The following is a 22,241-nucleotide window of genomic DNA, read 5'->3' on the forward strand; positions in this document are numbered from 1 at the left end:
CTCATGTAACCAGTCACATCATTATCCTTCCTTGCAAAGGCATGCCATTACAACTGTTAAGACGACCCACGTAGCATTATGTAATGTTGATGTTACTATGGGTCTCACCGAAGTGGAAAATTTTAGACTCAAGTCAGTTTGCTATTTTGCAGTATGAGTTTCCTTCATTCTTCATTCAATATCTTCAATTTTATCAAACCACCTACCAAACAAAATTACACTGGGCATGAGTCACTCTATTATAAATATTTTGGACCCATTCAGTGGATGAAAACAAATTGACTGACTATAGCTAAGAAATGCCTCCGAAATCCCTAATTTAAAAAAAAACAGCTTTGATAAAAGCTATTCTTGGCACCGACACATATTATACAATCCTGTGTTAATTTCTGCTGTCTTAGCTCCCACTACAACATATTCTCAAAAATAGAACTAAATAAGTATTTGCAAAATTATTGATCCACTTCAAATGAACAAATGTGACAATATCCCATGAATCTTATAATCATCCTGATGATTACAAGACATAAGGTAAGGGGTCAATGCAGTCTCAATACTTAACACAAATCAGACACTCAACAAATATTTGTGGAATAAGTAAATGAATATGCATAAGCTAAGATCCTTATGTTTATGAAAGTCTTGCCAAACGTATATTTATGTTCCACAAAAGTATATTGAGTCGTCATTTGAGCATAAAAGTAGAATAAGATGATTAGCAGACTCAAGGAAAATTTGGGCCTAATCCATATTTTTAAGCATCGTGAAATTAATAAGTGAAAATGCCAAGTTGAGTTCTAGTTATACTGTGGAAACACGCTGGTCCCTCAGTCTTAAAATACTTCCCCAGCATACTAAATCAGAACTCTTTTTCTCATGTTGTTCTTTCCTTTGTTTCCCTAGGAAACAGTGACTTCCAGGCATCAAGATAACACGACATAGATTGCCAAATTGCATGCCACCCTGCAGTTGCCAAGGAGATAATGTATGTCATTCCTACAAATAACATGTTGCTCATGCCTTAATTTCCTTTATCTAGCTGTTTAAGATATTTTTTGCCTCGACTGAATTCAGATAATGTTCGCTGTGAAATGATGGAAACATTCCTTTTTTAAAAATATATTTACCCCATTTCCCCAAGTCACTGGATTGCATCACACATGCAGTCTGTGGAAGGTCTAAGCATATTTTATGCCAATTTTGGAAGCAGTGATTCAGCAATTTTCCTTGAGAAAAAAAAAGACACCCTGAATTCTTTCTGCTCACATTCTAAGTAAAGGTCCAATTAAATCCACACCTGGTACTAACAAATTCCAGTTTAAAACAGCCTATCACAAAAGCAGCTGCTCTCAGTTGAATTTATATGGGAAAAGAGAAAGGAGAAAGCAGCAATGAAGATATGGAAGGAAAAGAAGAAAGGAAGGAAAGAAAGAAAGGAAGGGAAGAAGGAAGAAAGAAAGGGAGGAAGAAAGGAAGGGAGGAAAGAAAGGGAGGAAGGAAGGAAGGCAGGAAGGAAGGATGGAAGGAAAGAAGAAAGAGAGGGAAGAAAGGAGGGAGGGAGGGATTGAGGGAGGAAGGAAGGGAGAAAAGAAGAGAAGGGTGGAAAGCAGTAAACACGGAGGAAGGACATTAGAGTCATTAATATTTATTAAACCCTAATGGTATTTCAGATTGACTATCTATAAAATGAAGAAAGAATTAAAGAAATTTAAGATCCTAGCTGAAACATTATCCCATTTGCAAGAGGTAGAGTTGGTATTTGAGTTTCATTTCATTTCATTTCATTTCATTTCATTTCATTTCATTTCATTTCATTTCATTTCATGTCAGGTATGTCTAACTTTAGGGCATGTGTTTTCCAATTACCTAATGCATTAAAAAAATTATTCTCCTAAGCACCTAGAAAGATAGAACAGAGGGTAGAGTAATTTCCTTGCACAGTATCAACCCAAATTCAATCCCAAGCACCACAGGGTTCCCTGAGTTCCACTAGAAGTGATCCCTGAGCACAGAACCAGGACTAGGCCCTGAAAACCATTTGGTGTGGCAAAAAAATCAAAAAAGAAAAAAATGCTGAAATGATTTTAGACAGTGATAATATTATCATTGTTTTTCATGGGTTTGAGGTTTAACTGGACCTACGTAACTAGGCATATCTTAAGCAACTCTAATTTTGAACAGAGCGGTGGTAAATGGAGTCATCTTGAAGATGTCCTTAGACCCTGGCAGTTGATTCTGGGAATTGTTGGATACAAATACCCATCTGTGGTCTGTCCATGTGATTCAGGTTTCCTTGGATGATGACTAGATCCAAAAAATAAAAGAGGTCTGAGAAATCATTTCCAAGTCATATAGCATCACTTCTACGTTAGTCACAGGACCACCGAGATTCAAGGATCAGGGATCTCAGAATCCATCTCATACTTGTAAAACTGCCTGTGGGCATACCGGGAGTTTGCAGGGGTGGGAGAGTCTTATTGTAGCCATCTTTAAAAAGGGTTTTTATAGCAGCACTTTACTTGGTATTTCAAGAAATATCTCAAACAGTCTGAGACTCAGGCTTCTCAGACTCTTTCACTGTTTGATGCAGAAAGTGGGGAGAGAACAGCAATAATGATCACTCTGCGAATGAGTAATGGATCAATTTTAGTGTCAGCATGATACATTGTAGGAAAAAATTGACACAATAAATTAAGTTTTGGAGTGAGTCTCTGATTAAACTTTCTAATTTAAATTATACTGTCAAAGTTTTCAAAATATTCAATTTTAAACATTTATAAAAATGAACAGTACCAAAATTATGTGCTATATATATTCACATATAAAATACACTATATTATATTATTATGAATCAATATTAAACTAAATAATATTATTAAATAAATTAGCTATTGTTTTTTGGGAGGATAGATATTGAATTACAGTTATATGTGCTCAGCATAGGGTATGTATATGGGGAAACAGAGGCAAAGGAATGTCAGCTACAATGACATACACACTAGGTGCTTTGTTCTAGTCATCTTAATATACCTCTTGCCACTGGTGTATCAGGGTCTTCTGGACAATGTCTTCATTGTATTGGGGCTTTCTCAAATTGTTCTAAGAGTGAACCTAGTGAAGCGTAGAACTTGCACCAATCAATCTGATCAGATAAGCCATAAGACTGCCAAGAAAGATCCAATTTGTACTAAAAACTATAAAAATAGGGAGTTGAGCAATAGTACAGTGGGTAGGATGTTTGCCTTGCATGTGGCTGACCTGGGTTTAATCCCTGACATCCCATATGGTCCTCCAAGCTCCCCTAAGAGATATTCCTGAGAGTCACTGGGTGTGACCCAAAAAGAAAAAAAAATCCAAAAAGCTGTAAAAAATAATTACATTTGTTTATTCTTTGGAATTCTACCAAACTGTTGTCATAAATAAAAAAAAAAAACTTCATCCTGAAAATAATATATTAGTGACATGGAGGAAGAATACCATGGATTAAACACCATAATCAGATTGTAGCATGCACCAAAATTAGGGAAGAAGATTAGGGTGATTGAGTAAAATGAATCAACAAATTCCATCTCATTGCTTGCTCTGCTAAAAGTGCATGATTGTGATCATTCTACTATGCCAACATATTAGATTGAAATAAAGGTACATGATGTCCATACTTAATGCAGCTCTTTCTGAGATACGCAGTTCTATAAAGAATTAGACTGTGCAACACAGTGATAATTCAGGTTTACCAAGCAGAGTACCAAAGTTCCAAACAGTGGCAGTTTTCTAGCCACGATGACACTATTAAATTTGCATTTCTCTCTTCCCACTGTAATTCCGGCATTTATTCTCATTCAGATTAAGAAATAAAGTCAAATGTTAGGACTTAATCTAGCAGTGCTTTAAAAAATCTTTTTTTTCTTTTAATCAAATCATTATGATTTGGGGCCAGAGCAATAGCACAGGGGTAGGACATTAGTCTTATATGTAATCAACCCAGGTTTGATACCTCGCATCTTATTTGGTCCCCCAGCACTGCAAGAAATAATTCATGAGCATCACTGGGTGTGGCTCAAACCCCCCATAAATATATATTTATATTTATTATATAAATGTATATATGATATTTATATATAACTGATTTTAGTTCATAGATAATATACCAGGCAGATCTTAGTAACAAGGAAGGAAAGACAATTCAGTGTTTCTCAGATTTACACTTCATATTGTATTTAATATGTTTTGTCCCCAAATTTGAGCCTTCCTACTTGTTATGGTTTTTTTGTTGGCTTGTTATCTAAAAGAATGACAAAATCCTAAGAGTCAAACAAGTTTTTGTCTTACATGACATAGCTATTTGCCTGTACCTTGCACAGACATTGCTTCACAGTGAGGATTTGAGATCTCTTTCACTCCTCTGTTTTCTTTCTTTTTATGAGTCTTGGGACTTAGAAATGTTGTATTACATCTACTACTATGAGTATCTACTTACACTTATGAATTATAAAATGATGGACAGTAACCAGAAAGTTAACTGTAGCCAATAATAACCTTAAATTAGTTCACCAGATTGTGATATCTCCTATTGATTTTTAAGCCAAATATACCATTCTTGGTTATATAAAGCATTACAGTCACATAAAGCACTTTGGAAACATTTGATTTACTATACTAAAGTATCTATCCCAATTTCCATATGTTCCATAGTAGAGTGACTAATGGAACCCTATGACTAATTTCCTGGTCGGGTTGAGACACATATTTATTGTCCTCAGCTGTGGGGCCTACTCCTGGAAGTACTCAAGAAGTGATGGTGAGTCCAGATAGCACTTGGTAGCCACTATTTAGTCCTGAGTGCCTGGAGGATTACGCACAACTAGTGGATCAAACCAAAGATCTTGTATATTCTTCCACTTAAGTTACATCCCCAGGTCTGAGACTGGAATTCTTCTGTCCAGAATAAATTATACACTAGCCAGATCATAAAACAACAATTTCAGACGAGCAAGGCCAGAGTCTATCCATTATTCATTAATTCAGAACATAATTAGAATTTCCAGTTTGTCACAAATTTGAAGATCGTGCAGATATAAAATATGTATATTTCAATGAAAACTTATTTTAAAATATTTTCACATTGTAGCCTAATAACATTTCAGTACACTTCTTAAAAATCTTTGTAGTGATCAATCTATATAGGGTTGTGAAAGTGAGTATAACCCATAAAGAAACATTGTGGAAAATGAGTATGAGAGAAAAAGAACAAATATTAAAAACTTCTAAAAGAGAGATTTTTTTTGATTAACAAAAACCAAACAGGATTCACTATATAAAGTTTCATTCTATTTTAACGAATTGCTCAGGGAAACTAATATAACATTCTGTCAGCAGTTCATGTCCCCATTGACCATAATCTATTTCTGTCCTGAAATGTATTCCTGTTCTGTGGATAATAGGTAACCTCCTTGGTGCCATTTTTAGATCAGCCCGTTGGCAAACATTAAGCAGAAAGCATGTTAACATTTTTCAGTATCAGCTAAAGCTTTAGCAAAGTGGGTTTCTTGCAGAAGCAACAATAGTGAGAGCTAGGCAAAGGGAAAAGTATGTGGAGTTTCACAGCCATACAAGCCTCCATTTTTTCAAGTCAGAATAAAAAACTATCAAAATAAATCTACTGAGAGTACTAAAATGCCCATTAGCCTCAGGCACACACAGATTCTTAGGTTTTGGTATTCTCAGCTCCAACCTACATTTCTGTCTTGAAAAGGAAAAATAAAACTAATACATTTTGAAATGAGAATCACTAGGACAATTTCTAATCACCTCTTCTATCCAAAAAGCATCAAATAAAAACAGCTGTAGTTCACAAATAGGCTTCATCTTTCCCTAAAAATGTCACTTTGTGCTCCTTTTAAATCACGCTAACCAGCAAAATGATATTCTTATATTGCTCAACATAATAAAATCTGGTTTTCTCAAAATGAATCACAGGGTCTTTCTTCATGAAAGGGGGAGTCAATGAGGTTCAATGGTACAGCCCACACTCTCCATTCATCACAGCTCTCTACATTTCTTTCATTTAATCTTCCCTAAGAATATATAGGTCTGGATGCTCTATGAATGACCAGCTTTTGCTTAATTTTCCTGGAAGTAAATTTCCAGCTTCACCTGACCTCTTCTTTCCTTCTCTTTAAGTAGGTGCCCATTTCATAGCTTCTCCATTCAATCCAGTTCTAAGAAAGTATTAATTTTATTTTTTTTCAATTGCAACCTGAGAACGTTTCCTGATGTTCCCAAAGTGTGAAATTGAACATTACTCTCACCTCTCATCTAGTAGCCCAATGTATGTCTGGGGGCAAAGATACCCAAGCAATTAAACTAAGAGTCTATGGTCCAGTCCAAGAAAGGGCAGTGCTAGAATTGCTTTGTATGGGAGAGTTCCAAATAAACCAGGAGATTTAAGGCTAAATATAGCTTCACAGGTTTTCTTAGCTATCCCAAACCTCTGTGTGGGCTTTAAAAAATTAAGAATAGCAGGGGCCAGGTAAATAGCACAATTTGGGTGTGTGGGGGTTCACACTTTGCATATCCATGGCTAGAATTCAGTTCCTGACAGGACATGTGCTCTGACCCTACCCCGCCCAGGACTGTCATGTGTAGCCTGTGTGGCCCCCTTAGCACCTGACCAGAAAGCATAAGTCATCCAGACCAGTTGGCCAATTATGTCTGGGACTGGCCTCAAGAACTTCTGATTGCTGGTTAAGAGGCTCAAAAGAAAAAAAAATGATGGGCTAAGTGTATGGGAATTTTCTGTGGTTGTCATTGTAATCCTTGTAAATGTTCTGCAGAGAATGCATTGGAGTCATTCATTCTTTTACTCCCTGGCTCAGTCAGCAAATATAGGATGGCATTTACTTGGTGTGAGGTTCTGGGCTAAGCATTTATCTTAAAGTTCAATGGTCTTCAAAATGCTTATTTTTTTTATTAATCTGGTTAAAAATACCAAATGTTCACAAGTGCTCATAGTTTGTTAAGCCAGAGACAATGCTATATTATGATACACAAGAAGAGTTTGTTTTCTGCTCTTCGGTTACAACATTCTCACCCCCTTTTGCCAAGCCCTCTTTGGAATTGTTAGTGCTGGTGTCAAAAGGAAAGTGCAGAAGATCTAAGTGTACTTTCTAGTAGGTGGGACCCTACTTCCTCCAAATATCCTCTCTGTACCTATTATTTTATTGTATAATTGTTCACGCTCAGTGGACCTCTTCATATTGCCAATACTGAACAGTGAACAATGTGTACTTAGATAAAGCACAATTTTAATTTTTATTGCAGGGGATTGTGGGCGAGACACCAGAATCTGCAAAGGGATATACCTCTAACTTCTTTGACATTTTCCTCATATCTTCTAAAACAGAATTGGTTTTGAATATAGTAATGATTTTGAGACTGATTATTTTTAAAATAGTAATACCTATCAACACTTTCAGATGTGTAAAATGCCACACAGAAGTAACCGTGAGATAGTATAGTCGACAATGTGTTTGCTTTGTATGCAGGTTCTATTACAAATAGTAATTCTTAATATTATCAGGAGTAATCCCTGAGCAGACTGGAGCAATAGCACAGTGGTAGGGCATCGCCTTTCACACAGCAGACCTGTGTTGGATCCCTCTGCTCCTCTCTGAGAGCCCAGCTAGCTACCGAGAGTATTGTGCCCACACAGCAGAGCCTGGCAAGCTACCCATGGCGTATTGGATATGCCAAAAACAGTAACAATAAGTCTCACAATGAGAGAGACGTAACTGGTGCCTGCTCAAACAAATCAATGAGCAACAGGATGACAGTGACCGTGAAAGTGATCCCTGAGCATAGAGCCAGGAGTAAGCCAGGAACACTGCCAGGTGTGACCCAAATCTTTCCCACCAAATTAAATTAAAATGGAATGTTGCAAAGAACAAAAAGAAAATACAATAGATTGTTCTATTCCTTTTTGGAATAAGTGACAGAAATCAATTGGCAATTTTAAATTTTGTTAAAACAAATATGTTTGGAAAAATTAGGCGTGAGAAGAACCTGACAAATAATTCAACTTTTAACCTCTGTAATCTTAGATGCTAGCTAATGGCTAGGGCTAATTTATAAGGGTGATAACTTAAAAATATGTCTTACACTTTCAAAGTGAATGGGACTTTAGAAAAACGTTGGGAATAAGAATACACGATGATAGACATAGGAGACAGCATTTGTGGGAGTAAGTTACAATTGAGGGGGTACATTCCCTATGGATATAAACCTGAAGTCGGACTATGTGGTATGAAACAACACCTCAGTTTTTTAGCAGATGTTTGATTGTGAGAAATCACTGCCACTCTTCCCTGCCTCAGTTTCGTCATCTGTGAACTAGGATGAAGACATTGTACCTTTTACAATTATATGAGTTAATGATGTAAAATGTTTAAAATGTTTTCTGGCATATGTAAACTCAGTATCAGTTGGTGTTCTTACTGCTATTGAAATGGAATCAATATTAGCTACATAAATGAGCAGAAAATTATCATAATATCAACTGGTTCTAACCCACTGGACCCAAAGAGAACCATTGTCTCTCAAATTCATTCTTACTAAATTAAGTTCAACTTAATAGTATAAAGGAGGGGGCTGGAGCACAGTGGGGAGGGCATTTGCCTTGTACTCGGCCAACCCGGGTTCAATTCCCAGCATTCCATATGGTCCTCCGAGCATCACAGGAGTAATTCCTGAGTGCATGAGCCAGGAGTAACCCCTTGAGCATTGACGGGTGTGACCCAAAAAGCAAAAAAGAAATATAAAGGAACCTGGAATTAGTAATAGTAATAGAGTGAGCTTTCAGTAGCATTGGATTTTATGGTAGAAGGAAATTTCGATATAACCTTGCCTAAGGGCATCATCCAATAAGGAAACTGAAAACATCAAATACTGGACTGTGTGATCAAGTCTACAGGGAGGAAAGAGTAGATACAAAATTCCCGAATACTTGAAATACTCGATTAATTTTTGTAGGTGTCAGTAGCCCATTTATTTGAAAGTGCCAAAAACTTAATCAAGGCTCAACTTCCAAGCCAGAGTGGTAGTATAGCAGGTAGGATGTTTCCCATGCATGCCACCAACCGGGTTTGATTCCCAGCATCCCATACGGTCACTGGAGATGCCCAGAGTGATAATTGAGTGCAGAAACAGGAGTAAGAGTAACCCCTGAGCACAGCCATGTGTGGCACAAAACCAACCAACCAACCAAAAAAAAAAATACTCAACTCAACCGTTTCACTGGCAAAACTATGTGCAAAACAATCCTAACTGCTGTGCAGATTAGTAATGACATTTTCAGATAGATACAAATACAAATATTTGCACAATATGTAGTACAAAGCTAAGAGCTAATAATGAACAATGATGATAACACCATGCTTCCTCACCAAATTCTATGTACTATATAAATATACATCATATCTTCTTCTTTTATGATGATAATATTAAGTATGAATACATGGAAACAATATATGAATATATCCACTAATAATTTGTGTGTACCAAACTAATGCACACACGCAACACACAAGTCTACACCCTAAGGTATATTGTATTGGGTCTGGTTTACAAGAGGTCTCATCCCTTGAACACTACCTAATATGTATAGACTTCCCTTCTCTCCCACTAGCTAAAATTTTGACTTCTCTGAATTCTCAGTGCCTTGCAGAGAACTGTCACATAGCAGTTACTTGGTAAATATTTGCTAAGTAACTAGCTGAAATCTGCTCTGGTATGTAAAAACATGACATGTCTCATGAATCAGTACATAAAAATAATAAAAATAACATGTCTAGAGGTAAAACAATTGTGATATTCTTGACATGAAAATCATATTTTTTAATGCTTCTGCAATTAAGCAATTATTCATGACCTAAAGACCATTATTTACACCTTCTGTACCGAGAAGGGTTTAGGGAGGTATAATTTATATGAGATTTAAAAAACACAATTAAACTGCTGTCACAAGCATACCTAAATATCACGTCAATTGACAGTGCAGCTTCATGTCCTTTTTTAAATTGCCAGGGAAAGAGGTTTTAGATTAAGTTAAAAAATGAAAGAAAAAATTTAAAGAATTTTTTTGCATGTTTGCTTAAGCTATTTAAGGAAGAGCATTTCTAAGGGAAGTTTTGAGACTGAATAAATGAAAATCTGAAACTGACCTAGTTTGTATATCCTGTAAAAATGAAATGAATCTTGTATATTACCCACTGCTGGGAAATCATTGTATTTTACATCGATGTAACTCATAATCACTAATATATATGTGAGTAAAATGTACTAAAAAGACCAAATGAAAAGAATGTATGCTTTCCTCATGATGCATTTATGCCCTTGTAGACTTACTGAGACTATTTTTTGCTCTTTTTGATTTTCAAAGCTTCCTCCTCAACTCTCTTTTGCTTCCCACTGGCTGTGTACAACCAGTGACAACTGTTTCTCAGAATGCCGAAAATGAGTACCTGCTGTTCTAGCTGTTCACAGTGACCCAGTCCAGGTCTAAGTCAGTGCCTAATATCTGCTGGGATCTGTATTTACTTCTAACTAGACAGATAACATAAGAGACAATTGAGTTTTTGGAATGTGTGGTTAATATACTGAGTATTAGAGGCATTGTTTTTCCTATTGTCCATTTCCTAAAGTTGGCTTATTAAAATCCACCACAAACAACTCTATTAAACACTGTGCTCTATTAGTAATAGAATGAAGCAAACATAGAATAGAATGAAGCAAACATAATCAATCTTATTAATAAGATAACTATTGATTATGCTTTAATTTAGATGCTTTTATTAAGGAGCTAGCTTTAATTAAGAGACTAATCAGGAAAATTAGATATTAAAAATTATATAATTTAATATTATAAATGATAGATTATGTGATATATAATTTAAATGTTAAATATGCACAAAACCTAAAGGATATTAATAATCACAACTATTACTGTGAGTGAATTTGAATTACAGAGTGCTGTTATACCTTGAATTATTTATATACTTGTTCTTATATCATCTTTCTCTTAAATACTCTAACAATCAAGTAGCTCTTTAACTTTACAAATATCCTTATAAGATTATATATATATAGTTTTAAAATGAAAAGCTAATGAAGAAATTAAGCAGATGGAAGAGAAAATGTAAATAGTAGAGTAGATACTTACAGTTTGTAAAAATGCAGGAAATGCCTTCTTATGGAATTTAAATCTATCTAAGCTTGAACTAATTATTTTTCCCATTAAACATATTTCATTGCTCTTTAGCTTTGTGAGTGACACTACTTTTACCCATCACATTCTCCATTTCCATCTGTCATTGAGGTTTGGAGTGAACAGATCCACTTGCCAGATACATGGTTGTGAGCAGGTTATTTAATCCTTAGCTATCCAGTTGACCTTTGATAATGTATGGATAAAATAAGACAAAGCTTATAAATTATATTTGCACTTGCAATGCTTCCAAAGTTACTACTTTTCACAATATAAAAAACTTTCAAAAGATTTTCTTTCCTTCCTTCCTTCCTTCCTTCCTTCCTTCCTTCCTTCCTTCCTTCCTTCCTTCCTTCCTTCCTTCCTTCCTTCCTCCCTCCCTCCCTCCCTCCCTTCCTTCCTCTCTCTTTCTCTCTTTCTTTCTCTCTTTCTCTTTCTTTCTCTCTTTCTTTCTTTCTTTCTTTCTTTCTTTCTTTCTTTCTTTCTTTCTTTCTTTCTTTCTTTCTTTCTTTCTTTCTTTCTTTCTTTTCTACCTTTTTGATTTTAGGGCCACACCTGTCAATGCTCAAGGGTTAGTCCTGGATCTTCACTCAAAATTCCTCCTGGAATACTTGGGGGATCATATGAGATGATGGAGATAAAATCAAGTCAGCTACATTCAAGGAAAGTGCGCAACCTGCTATACTATCTCTCTGGACCTAGTATTTAGATTTTTCAGTTGTTATTTACTCAGAGAAATATAAATCAAAACACTATTTGTGACTGAGTATGTGATATATTATATGACATATCTATCTGCAAATGTATATTATCATAAATTATATACTATGCAATTTAGTTTAAACAACAAGCTCTACCCTTAGACACAAATGAATTAATTAAATACTGAGTTTATATTTTTAAGCTGTATAATCTTTAATAAAACACAAAAGTAATTATTGGTTTCTCAATCTGTAATGTAGGTTATTTCAAACTGGGAATGAAGTAACGTGTAAAGTACATTGGAAGCTTGGGACAAATGAACATGTGCGAACCTGTTCTATTAAGGGCCCAGGAAATATTATAGCAATTTGAGTGCATTCCTGACCTGATCTCAATCCCTGGAGGCCTCTAAGTACCACTGTTGGGGTGGCCCAGGTAATCCCTGGCACTGTAGGGACTGAGCAGCACCAAAACTTCAGGTCCTTGCATTGATCCATTGGTCAACTGAGATTGATTGAGTTCAATTGTCCAGGAGTCGTAGTGGAGGGGAGGACACAGGTCTACTGAGCACTGCTTTGGTGAGTCCCTACAAAAGTTATTATGCTGAAACTTCTCTATAATTTGGTGTTTGCTTATTTTTCAAATTTATTGATCCAGATCACATTCATCCATGTGAGAATAGGTATCCTAAGAAATAGTAATGGGGAGCATGGGTACAGTGATAGTACAGTGAGTAGGACACTTGCCTGGCATGCAGCCTATCGTGGTTTGATCCCTGGGACCCCATATGTCCCCTAAGCCCTGCTAGGAGTGCTTCCTGAGCACTGAGCTAGGGGCAATCCCTGAACACCCACAGGTATGGCCTCAAAACACAAACAAAAAATGTACTAGTAATGGGATGGCTGTGATAGCTCAAGTGGGTAAAGCACTTGCATTGTATGTGCAAGGCCCCAGTTTCAATTTCTGGGACCATTTGCCCCAATTCACAGCATCCTGAGGAAGTGGTCACAAGTTCTTCCAACCCTCACCTTGCACAGTAGAATGTACCCCTAAGATTACAATAATAACAGAATTTGCAAATCTATGGAAGGGCATAATTACAAGAAATGGAACTCCACTTAAATATCAGAAATACAAAGGAAACATGCTAAGCATCAGTAACGCAACACTGAAAGAGTTGCTCGCCTCTAAAATGCCCAAGAACATACTCAAGCTTCCCATAGCTGCTCTTGGATTCTGCCAATTGACCTTTTCTCCTGAATTCATGAATATTCCATAAACCATAAGCTTTCCAACTCCCAAAGAATAGAAATGGTCACCATAAGCGTCTGCCAGGACATTAACAGTCATTGGTCACATATGGTTGTAACAAATCAAACCACTAGTGAATTTACCCAAAGGATTACTGAATTGCCAAATGTCATGTAGATTCTGAAAGCAATTCCAAATGAGAGGTCGAAATACATTTTAAACAAAAGTGGCATCCTTCAAACAGGTAAAAGGCCATGCACACGGGAACACATATTAAAATAAGCAAATTTCAGCTCTTATTAGACTTCTTATGAAAACTCTAAATCTTATATGATTCTTAGAATATTTCTTTCCATTGTTTTTTAAAGTTCACTCTTAATATATTAATTTCCTTAACTTCTATTTATTTGTATATCTTTTCTCTTTTGTACCTTTAAGATTCCCTGAGTCGCTAAAGATGAACTTGATACTGAAGCCTTTCAATAACAACTTACATTCCAGAGCCAGCTGGGCCCTGGCAGGGTCAGGAATCAGGAGGATAGATGAGGCAGCCATTAATCACTGTCTTTAGAACTCAGATTTCATTCAAGTAAACTGTTGTGGAAATCTAGGCTGTCACACATACACAGCTGCACATTGCAAAGAACACAAAGTATCTGATACATATTCTGATTAGATTTATTTCAGTATCATTTATGACCCGTACCCGCTATGACTCTTCACACAGCATGAGGCCAATGTTGCCAAAGAGGAGTTGCTGAGTCAGAGTGGTTTTAACCAATCGGATGTGTTCAGCCAAGCATTTATCAGCTATCGCAATCCTAGTAGTCAAGCTACATATTTCAAGGAGCAAAGAGAAGGTTATAGGTTCTTTCCAACTTTGGATTTAGGCAGAATAGTTTCATTCTGCTGAAGATGGAGAGATAGCACAGTAGGTAGGATGGTTGTCTTGTGTGCAGCCAACCCAGGTTCAATCCCTAGCACCACATGTGACTCTCCACGCATAGCCAGGAGTGATCCCTGACTACAGACCCCTCAGTGTGGTCCAAAAACCAGGCCAAAAAAAGTTTTATTCTGATTAAGTGTATTTAAGAATTTATGATAGTGCATTGTAACACCAATATAAGAAATCATTTTGTAAAAATGAGAGTAATATGTTAACTGATTTTACATGGAATATATGTTCATGCTTAATATGCATTATGTAGCATGTAGATAAAATTATTTGATTATTATTATATTATTAGATATTATATCATTATAGCGTAGACAATATAGTGCATAAGGCACATATACGTGTCTCTAAAACCATCAGACTGGTTTTAGTATTGAACAATACTGGAGTTAGGGCAGTCAATAGTTACAAGAAATAATTAGTATATTTTATAATTTCAACATTGTTACAGAACCATGCACTGACATATGTTGCTTTGAAATTTAAATTAGGGGTCAGGGAAGTGATTCAAGTGGTAAAACAAACACCAAGTTTAAATGTATGAGACCTGAGTTTGATCTTTGGCCCCACATGTCCCCCTTCCTAACAATTCTCAGACGGGTTGGGCACACTCTCCAAGACTCACTGCTGAATAACCCTATAACTAATAAAAATTGAAAATGTTAAAAGATAAAACTTAAAGCTAATTATAAATGATAAAAATATTATTTACAATTTTAAAGTATATGAGAAAATTAAACATTAAAATAGAACTCAACTGTAATATTTTAAGGAATATGAAATATTAAAATAAAATTGGGACTGGAGCGATAGCACAGCGGCTATGGCATTTGCCTTGTATGTGGCTGACCCAGGTTCAATTCCCAGGGTCCCATATGGTCCCCCGAACAACTCCAGGAGGAATTTCTGAGTGCATGAGCCAGGAGTAACCCCTGTGCATCACCGGTGTAACCCAAAAAGCGAAAAAAAACCTGACCAAATAGTATTCAAAGATGTTCTAAGGCACAGAGCAGAAAGTTTGTTTTATGATAAAGCACACAGATGGAAATAGGAACAAAACAATCTTGAGTCCTTACATGTTGGCTATAATACATATAAGGACTCATATATGCAATACGATAATGTGTAAAACAAAAAATGTCAAGTCACAGAAAAATTAGTTCATAATAATAATGATAATTTTGCATATTTCTTAGAATTTGAAAGATCATCAAAACAAATGGTAATATTAAAGGGAAGAAATGACATAAAAAATAAAAGAAAAGGAAAAAGAAAGAAATGACAATGCTTACAGCAAACTGATTTAATAATAAAAAATAATTTAAAAAAAAGAAAAATTTGATAGAATAAAGGTGAGAAGAAAAATGGAGGAAATCAATGGAAAAAGAGATAGAGGGAATCTATTTGACTGATGTTTATTTTCATGGAAATCTTGCTATTTTTGTATAACCGTGATGTGCAGGGAGGTTATTATTATTTCACACTGCAGAAAGAGCCCGATATAAACTACAGTAATTCCACTAAATATTTTATATCCTTCTATAAATGTTCTTTTGAAGCAATACTCCTTAATCTTAGATGCACATCAACAACAACGAAGAACCTTCTTATTTATTGGCTTTGTTCTGCCCTTTCCTCAGAGGAAACAGAATTTACACAGTCATGTGCAGTAGATCTAGAATGGTGCCGTGGTAAGAATCACTGCTTTATTTGATAAAGTCTATTAAAATGCCTTTGTAACCACCCATTCAAAAATACATCCATTTTTCTCTTACATGTATAGGGCTTTTAGTCCTGGCTTTCAAAAATTTCAGTTGTGGACTCTATGAATGCCAGTGCCACATCATTTAGCTCATCCTGAAAGATTAAATTTTTAAGCTATGCACCAAAGTTTCTAAGTTTAAATTCATAACCATCCTTTTCTTTTTTTCAGATTTTTAAATGATTCAGACATTGACCTCGTAACTTTCAATCTCTTCATTTTATCCCAGGTAGTCTAAATTGAACCAGGGAGGTGAAATCTTAAATTGAAAAAGATTAAGCCAAATACCTGCAGTATTGCTTCAGGATGCTTTTCTCTTGCTGGAACCTCTGGGATTTCCTGGGGAGGCTTCGATGTCTTCTTTTTGGCCTTTTCCATTTGAATGTTGGTAAAATAGTTGACAGCAGCAAACTCAATAAGGGCGGAAAATACAAAAGCAAAGCACACAGCTATGAACCAATCCATGGCAGTAGCGTAGGACACTTTGGGCAAAGAATGTCGCGCACTGATGCTCAGAGTGGTCATGGTGAGGACTGTAGTTATCCCTTAAAAGCAGAAGAGCAAAGAAGCAAAATGCTTACCATTATTTGTATGTAAAGCAAATAATAGACCTAGGGATTGAGAAGGCAGAAAGGTGAAGTTAAAAAAATAATTTATAATAATTGAAACCAAGTCTTTGATGAAAATTTAAATCCTAGTAGTTAGTGAAAATGACTCAGGCATTTAAGTGAGACAAATATGCTTCAAATCCTGGCTTGGGAAACTATACTGGTTTCATTTATTATCTACCTATGGGGTTCCTATAAAGATGAAAAATAAGTAAGGCATCTAGCATATATTGGGTCAGTACTGGTATCTGAATCACATTCATGAGAAATATGAGACACACACATACACACACACCCCTCTGATAGGTAGGACAACCCATTGAAGCACTGAATCTGAATTAGGAGTGGAAAGTGGTAGCACTGAACATTGAAACATCAGAATTTATGAGGGAGACATGGCGCTTTACTAGCAAGGATCACTACCAGAAAAAAAAATCCTCACAATTTACAACTTTTTATAACATTTAGTAAAATATAATCTATTGGATTAAAAAAGAAAATTTATCTAAAACAATAAAGCTCTTGAAAAATATAAACTTCAGAAAACTCTGTCTTAAAAAGTGTATACAGTGAAGGCCAGGGAGATAGGATAGCCAGTAAAGCATCTGCGCTTCATCGGGCAGAGGGGAGGGAGTTGACACAGGTTTGATTCCCAGTATCCCTTATGGTCTCCCAGAACTGCCAGGAATGATCCCTGAGCACAGAGTCAGAGATAAATCCTTAACACAGCTTGGTATAATAAAAAAACAAGACAAAAATTATGTGTACATCAATGCTGAAAACATTAACAGTAGTGTACCATGTTACCTAACTTATAATAAAATGCCCCTGTGCCTGACTGTCTTCACTGGGGCCCCTCAGAGGGGGACGGGTTGAGTTTCCCTCCCTGCCCCAAGCAGAGCCCCGGCAGCCGAAGACCTCTGGAACCCAGCTACAGCCATCCTCAAGGCCCCTGTCCACACACTCAGATTAGGTGTGAGGGACCCAGGGCTGAGATCTCTAAGCCTGCTCAGATCGGGACTGGACCTCCTCCACCCAGATCCCAATTTTTTCCAGTAGCTAGGCAGTAACACCCACAAACTGCATGGCCCTCCACCCCTCCCCCCGTAATCCCATCAGTGGCCAAGATCCAGAGACTATAAAACAAAACTCCTCTTATTGTCTAGTTCTTCCTCTCAGAGAATCTGACAAGCTACTGACAGTATCCTGCCCACAAGGCAGAGCCTGGCAAGCTCCCCTTGGCATATTCGATATGCCAAAAGAAGTAATAATGATGGGTCTCATTCCCCTGACCCTGAAAGAGCCTCCAATGTGACACCACTGGGAAAGACGAGTAAAGAGAGGCTACTACAATTTCAGGGCTAGGACGAATGTAGACTTTACTGGTGCTGTCTCGAGTAAATCTGTGAACAATGGGATGACAGTGATACAGTGATAATAAAACTATAATGTTTTATATGTATATATATTTGGACATAGCTTATCCATCATTTTATGGAAAGGAAATAGTTGCAATGAGACTAGAGGCCTTTGTCTTTTATCAACAGATTTCTAAATTATATTATAAGCCCTTTTTTCAATCTGCAAAACTTCTGCTTTCATTCTCAGTTTAAAACTTCTATTTACAAGACTAGAGTGATAGATAGTATAGTGGGTAGAGTCCTTAGTTACTAGGTGTAACTACTTATTACACCTAGTTTTAGATGGAATAGTGGTTATGTAAATACTCAGAAAATCAAACAGAAATATAGTTCACATAATAACCCATGTACCCTGTGTATCTAAGAAAACTGCATCTTCCCTAAATAACATTTAAGTATTGAAGCCAGCACTTGCTTTTGGAGTACTGAATATGTACCATTTTGGCAGACTAGGAAACTGGAGGATGCGTAAGAGTAGACTAAGACTGTATTCAAGAGTAAATTTTTGTCTGGTCACACCTAGAAAAATGAGCTAGTAATGATATGGATATGCCAGCTGGCCTCCACTCATGTTTAATGTTTTACTGTGCTGGAATAATTAAGAGAACTTAGAGGCATATGACTTTGAAGATAGAAGGTCTTTGGAAATAATTTATTAATTAATTTCCTATGCTTTCACTGCTTTGTTTTAATTTTTTAGGTCTCTAATGATATCCCCAGTCCAGCAAATTCTCTCCTGAATGGATAGGAAAATGAGAATTTGGAAATAAAGTATCAGCATAAAATTATTTTTTTTACTGAATCTCATTTAAATTGAATGCCAATGCCCAGAGAACACTTAAAACTTGTTTAGGAAAATACTATCTAAAAGCTTCAGTGAGCATCTATTTACTTTTTAAAACACATCTTAAGCATTTGAAATCTTAATTATTGGGCCTAGTAATTAGGATTTTCTGCTAAGTCAAAATAATACCCTAGTTTGAGATCACAAAACTGAAACAAATGTCATATTTCCAAGGGAAAAATATTGTTAAAGTATCAACATCACGAATCACGAATCACGAAATCCCGTTGATTGTCAAGTTGCTCGAGCAGTCTAAGTAACCTCTCCATTCATCCTATCCCTGAGATTTTAGAAGCCTCTCTCTTCTCAGCCTTACAAATGATGCCGCATTGGAGACTCTTTCAGGGTTAGGGAATGAAATTCAGCTGGTTACTGGCTTTGGCATATGGATACACCATAGGAAGCTTGCAAGGCTGTCCCATGTGAGCAGGAAGTTCTCAGTAGCTTGCTAGTTTCTCCCAGAGGGAAGAGTAGGCTGTAAGATATCTTCTGGGAGCTTGCTTTTAAGTCTCTGGATGTTGGCCAGAGATGTATGTATCAACATACATCCATAAATATTAACTTAGCAAATCATGAATTCTTTTCATTCTCTACAACTCCGTATCTTATATGAAGACATAAAAGCACAGTAGAAGTAGCAAAGTTCTCAAAGTCTGAAAGAAATTTTCTTGGTACATCAATTATAAATACATAACTTTGGTAAGGATAAATTCCAAAAAGGATGCAATGTACCAAGACTGAATCATAAAGAACTAAAGTGTCTAAGAAGACACTTCCCTAGTGAGGAGATCAAATTTTGCCTAACAACAACAGCTCCAAAGGTAAATTCTAGCCACAAATTTTAAAAAATTTTACATCAACCCTTTCAAACTCTTTCAAGAAAGGTAGGAGAGGGAAATATTTCTATTTCATCTTACAAAGTCTTATACCAAAGCCTAAGATAGCAAAAGAAAAACATTACAAAGCAAATGTTTGTGTTAAGTGCAGATGCAAAATAAGAAAAAATAAACACTAGCAAATACATTGAACAATACATTCATTAAAATGCTCATAGATCATGATAATGTGAAATTTACTTGGAGGATTCAGGAATGATTCAACATCTGAGATTCAGTGCAATACAGAACATTAACAAAATAAAAGGTAAAAGTCATAAATTAATAGCACAGCAGGTAGAGCATTTGCCTTGCACGCAGCCAACCCGGGTTTGATTCCTCTGTCCCTCTCAGAGAACTTGGCAAGCTACCGAGAGTATCCTGCCCATACACCAGAGCCTGGCAAGCTACCCGTGGCATATTTGATATGCCAAAAACAGTAACAATTATGATAATTATGGTTTTTATGATTACTTTTTTAAACTCAAATTCCAAAACAAAGACAACAAAAGGTGAAAAAAAGCCCCAAGCAGGGACAACATCAGACTTCTGATACTTCTGCACAGCTATGAAAATAAACAAATTTTAACAAAAATAATTCTAATGAAAAACAGCAACCTATTATATTGGAGAAAATATTTGCAAATCATTTACCTGATAAGGAGGTTAACATCCAAATTGTTAAAGAAAGTTGGCAGAATTTTTAAAGAGGCATTTTCCCAAAGAACACAACAGATGGCCAATAGATATAAGAAAAAATGCTCAACATCAGTATCATGAGGAAATGAAATTCAAAACCTGTTATAATGTATATTGACAAAAAGACAAGAACTATGATGTGTTGTCAGTGATGCACTGATCGTGGGAATGTACAATTGGCCGCCACTATAAAAAAACAGTATGACAAGTCAAATATTTAAAAATAGAACTATGAAAGAGAGTGAGAGAGGGAGGTAGAGAGAGAGAGAGAGAGAGAGAGAGAGAGAGAGAGAGAAGAAAAGTGCCTGCCATAGTGACAGGCAGTGGACCAGGGGTAGGAAAGTGGGGGTTAGAGGGGGAGGGAAAATGGGACCATTGGTGCTGGGACAAAAGGTGCTGGTTAGAGCAGGAAACATTATATGACTAAATCCAATCATGAACAATTTTGTAAATGTGTATATCACTGTGATTCAATTAAAAATAAACAATGAAAAAAGAAAAGACAATTTTAAAAATATTGTATAAATTCTAAAATATTTTCAAAGAAATGGTAGGTTTTTAGAAAAAAATTAAAAATTTAAAAAATAGAACTACTAAATAATGCAATGTAGGTTTTATTCTGGATATTATCCTAAGAAAACAACACACTAAGCTCAAAAGATATGTGTACACACATGTTTGTTGCAGTTTTATTTACAATAGTCAAAGTATGGAAACTATCGATTAATGGGGAAACATACCTGAAATTGATCTCATATACACATTGGATATGAGAATACTGTTTAGGATTGAAAAGCAATAAAGTATTTCCATTCAAGGAAACTTGAGGGTCAGAAAAATAATACAAGTGAGACACTTGCTGTGCACATGCCTGTCCTGGGTTTGATCCATAGTACCACATACGGTTGGTAAGCCTAGTCAGAATGATCCCTGAACTCTGAGCCAGGTGTAACACCTGATCAGAGTTGGATTTTGCCTCCATCCCCCAAAAAATAAATGTGTATTTTTAATGTCTTGAGTCTCTTGCCCCCGAGCCTGGCTGTCTTCACCAGGGCCCCTTGGAGGAGGTGGGTTGAGTCTCCCTCCCTGCCTCGAGCAGAGCCCTGGCAGCTGAAGACCTCTGGAACCCATGCTCAAGGCCATGCTCAAGGCCACTCTCCACACGTTCAAACAAGCCTCATATATGAATGAACCAGCAGAGAAACCCAGGTGTGCAGGACTCGGGGCTGAGATATCCAAGCCTGCTAGGATCAGGACTGGGCCTCTTCCTCCCAGATTTTCCATTTTCCAGCAATTAGGCAGTCACACCCACAAACTATCCTGGCGCCGTGTAATCCCATCAAAGTCCAAGATCCAGAGACTATAAAACCAAGCTCCCAGAAGCGACATCTTATAGCCTAGTTCTCCCTCTTGGAGAAGCTGGCAAGCTACTGAGAGCTTCCTGCCCACACAGGAGAGCCTGGCAAGCTCCCTGTCGCATATTCATATGTCAAATACAGTAGCAATAATGGGTCTCATTCTCCTGACCCTGAAAGAGCCTCTAATATGGCACCATTGGGAAGGACGAGTAAAGAGAGGCTGCTAAAATCTCAGAGCTAGGGTGAATGGAGATATTACTGGGCCCACTCAAGCAAATCAATGATCAACGGCATAAAAGTGACAGTGAATGTCTTGAATCACTTTTCTTATACATACAAATTAATGATGGCTAACTTACTAAGATTGAGATGTTGCTATCAACATATGAAAAATCTTATCATCATTATTAAATACCAAATATCCTAAAAATTGCTATTGAATCTCCTCAAATTGTTTCATATAAAAGGAAATGTTATTGGATAGAGGTGTAATTTTATCTCTCTCC

The 22,241-nt window shown here is 36.5% G+C and overlaps 1 protein-coding gene across 2 annotated transcripts in view; it reads right to left on the minus strand.

Annotated features, from left to right (window-relative positions):
- Positions 1-22,241, minus strand: part of GABRA4 (gamma-aminobutyric acid type A receptor subunit alpha4) — a 68,800-nt gene that overhangs the window by 19,382 nt on the left and 27,177 nt on the right. For both annotated transcript variants that reach the window (XM_004607997.2, XM_055139471.1), the window contains one exon: positions 16,219-16,475. In XM_004607997.2, the coding sequence (XP_004608054.2) occupies positions 16,219-16,475 (257 nt within the window). The remainder of the gene's footprint in view (positions 1-16,218; positions 16,476-22,241) is intronic.

This window comes from Sorex araneus, chromosome 5 (genome assembly GCF_027595985.1).
Source record: "Sorex araneus isolate mSorAra2 chromosome 5, mSorAra2.pri, whole genome shotgun sequence".
NCBI lineage: Eukaryota > Metazoa > Chordata > Mammalia > Eulipotyphla > Soricidae > Sorex > Sorex araneus.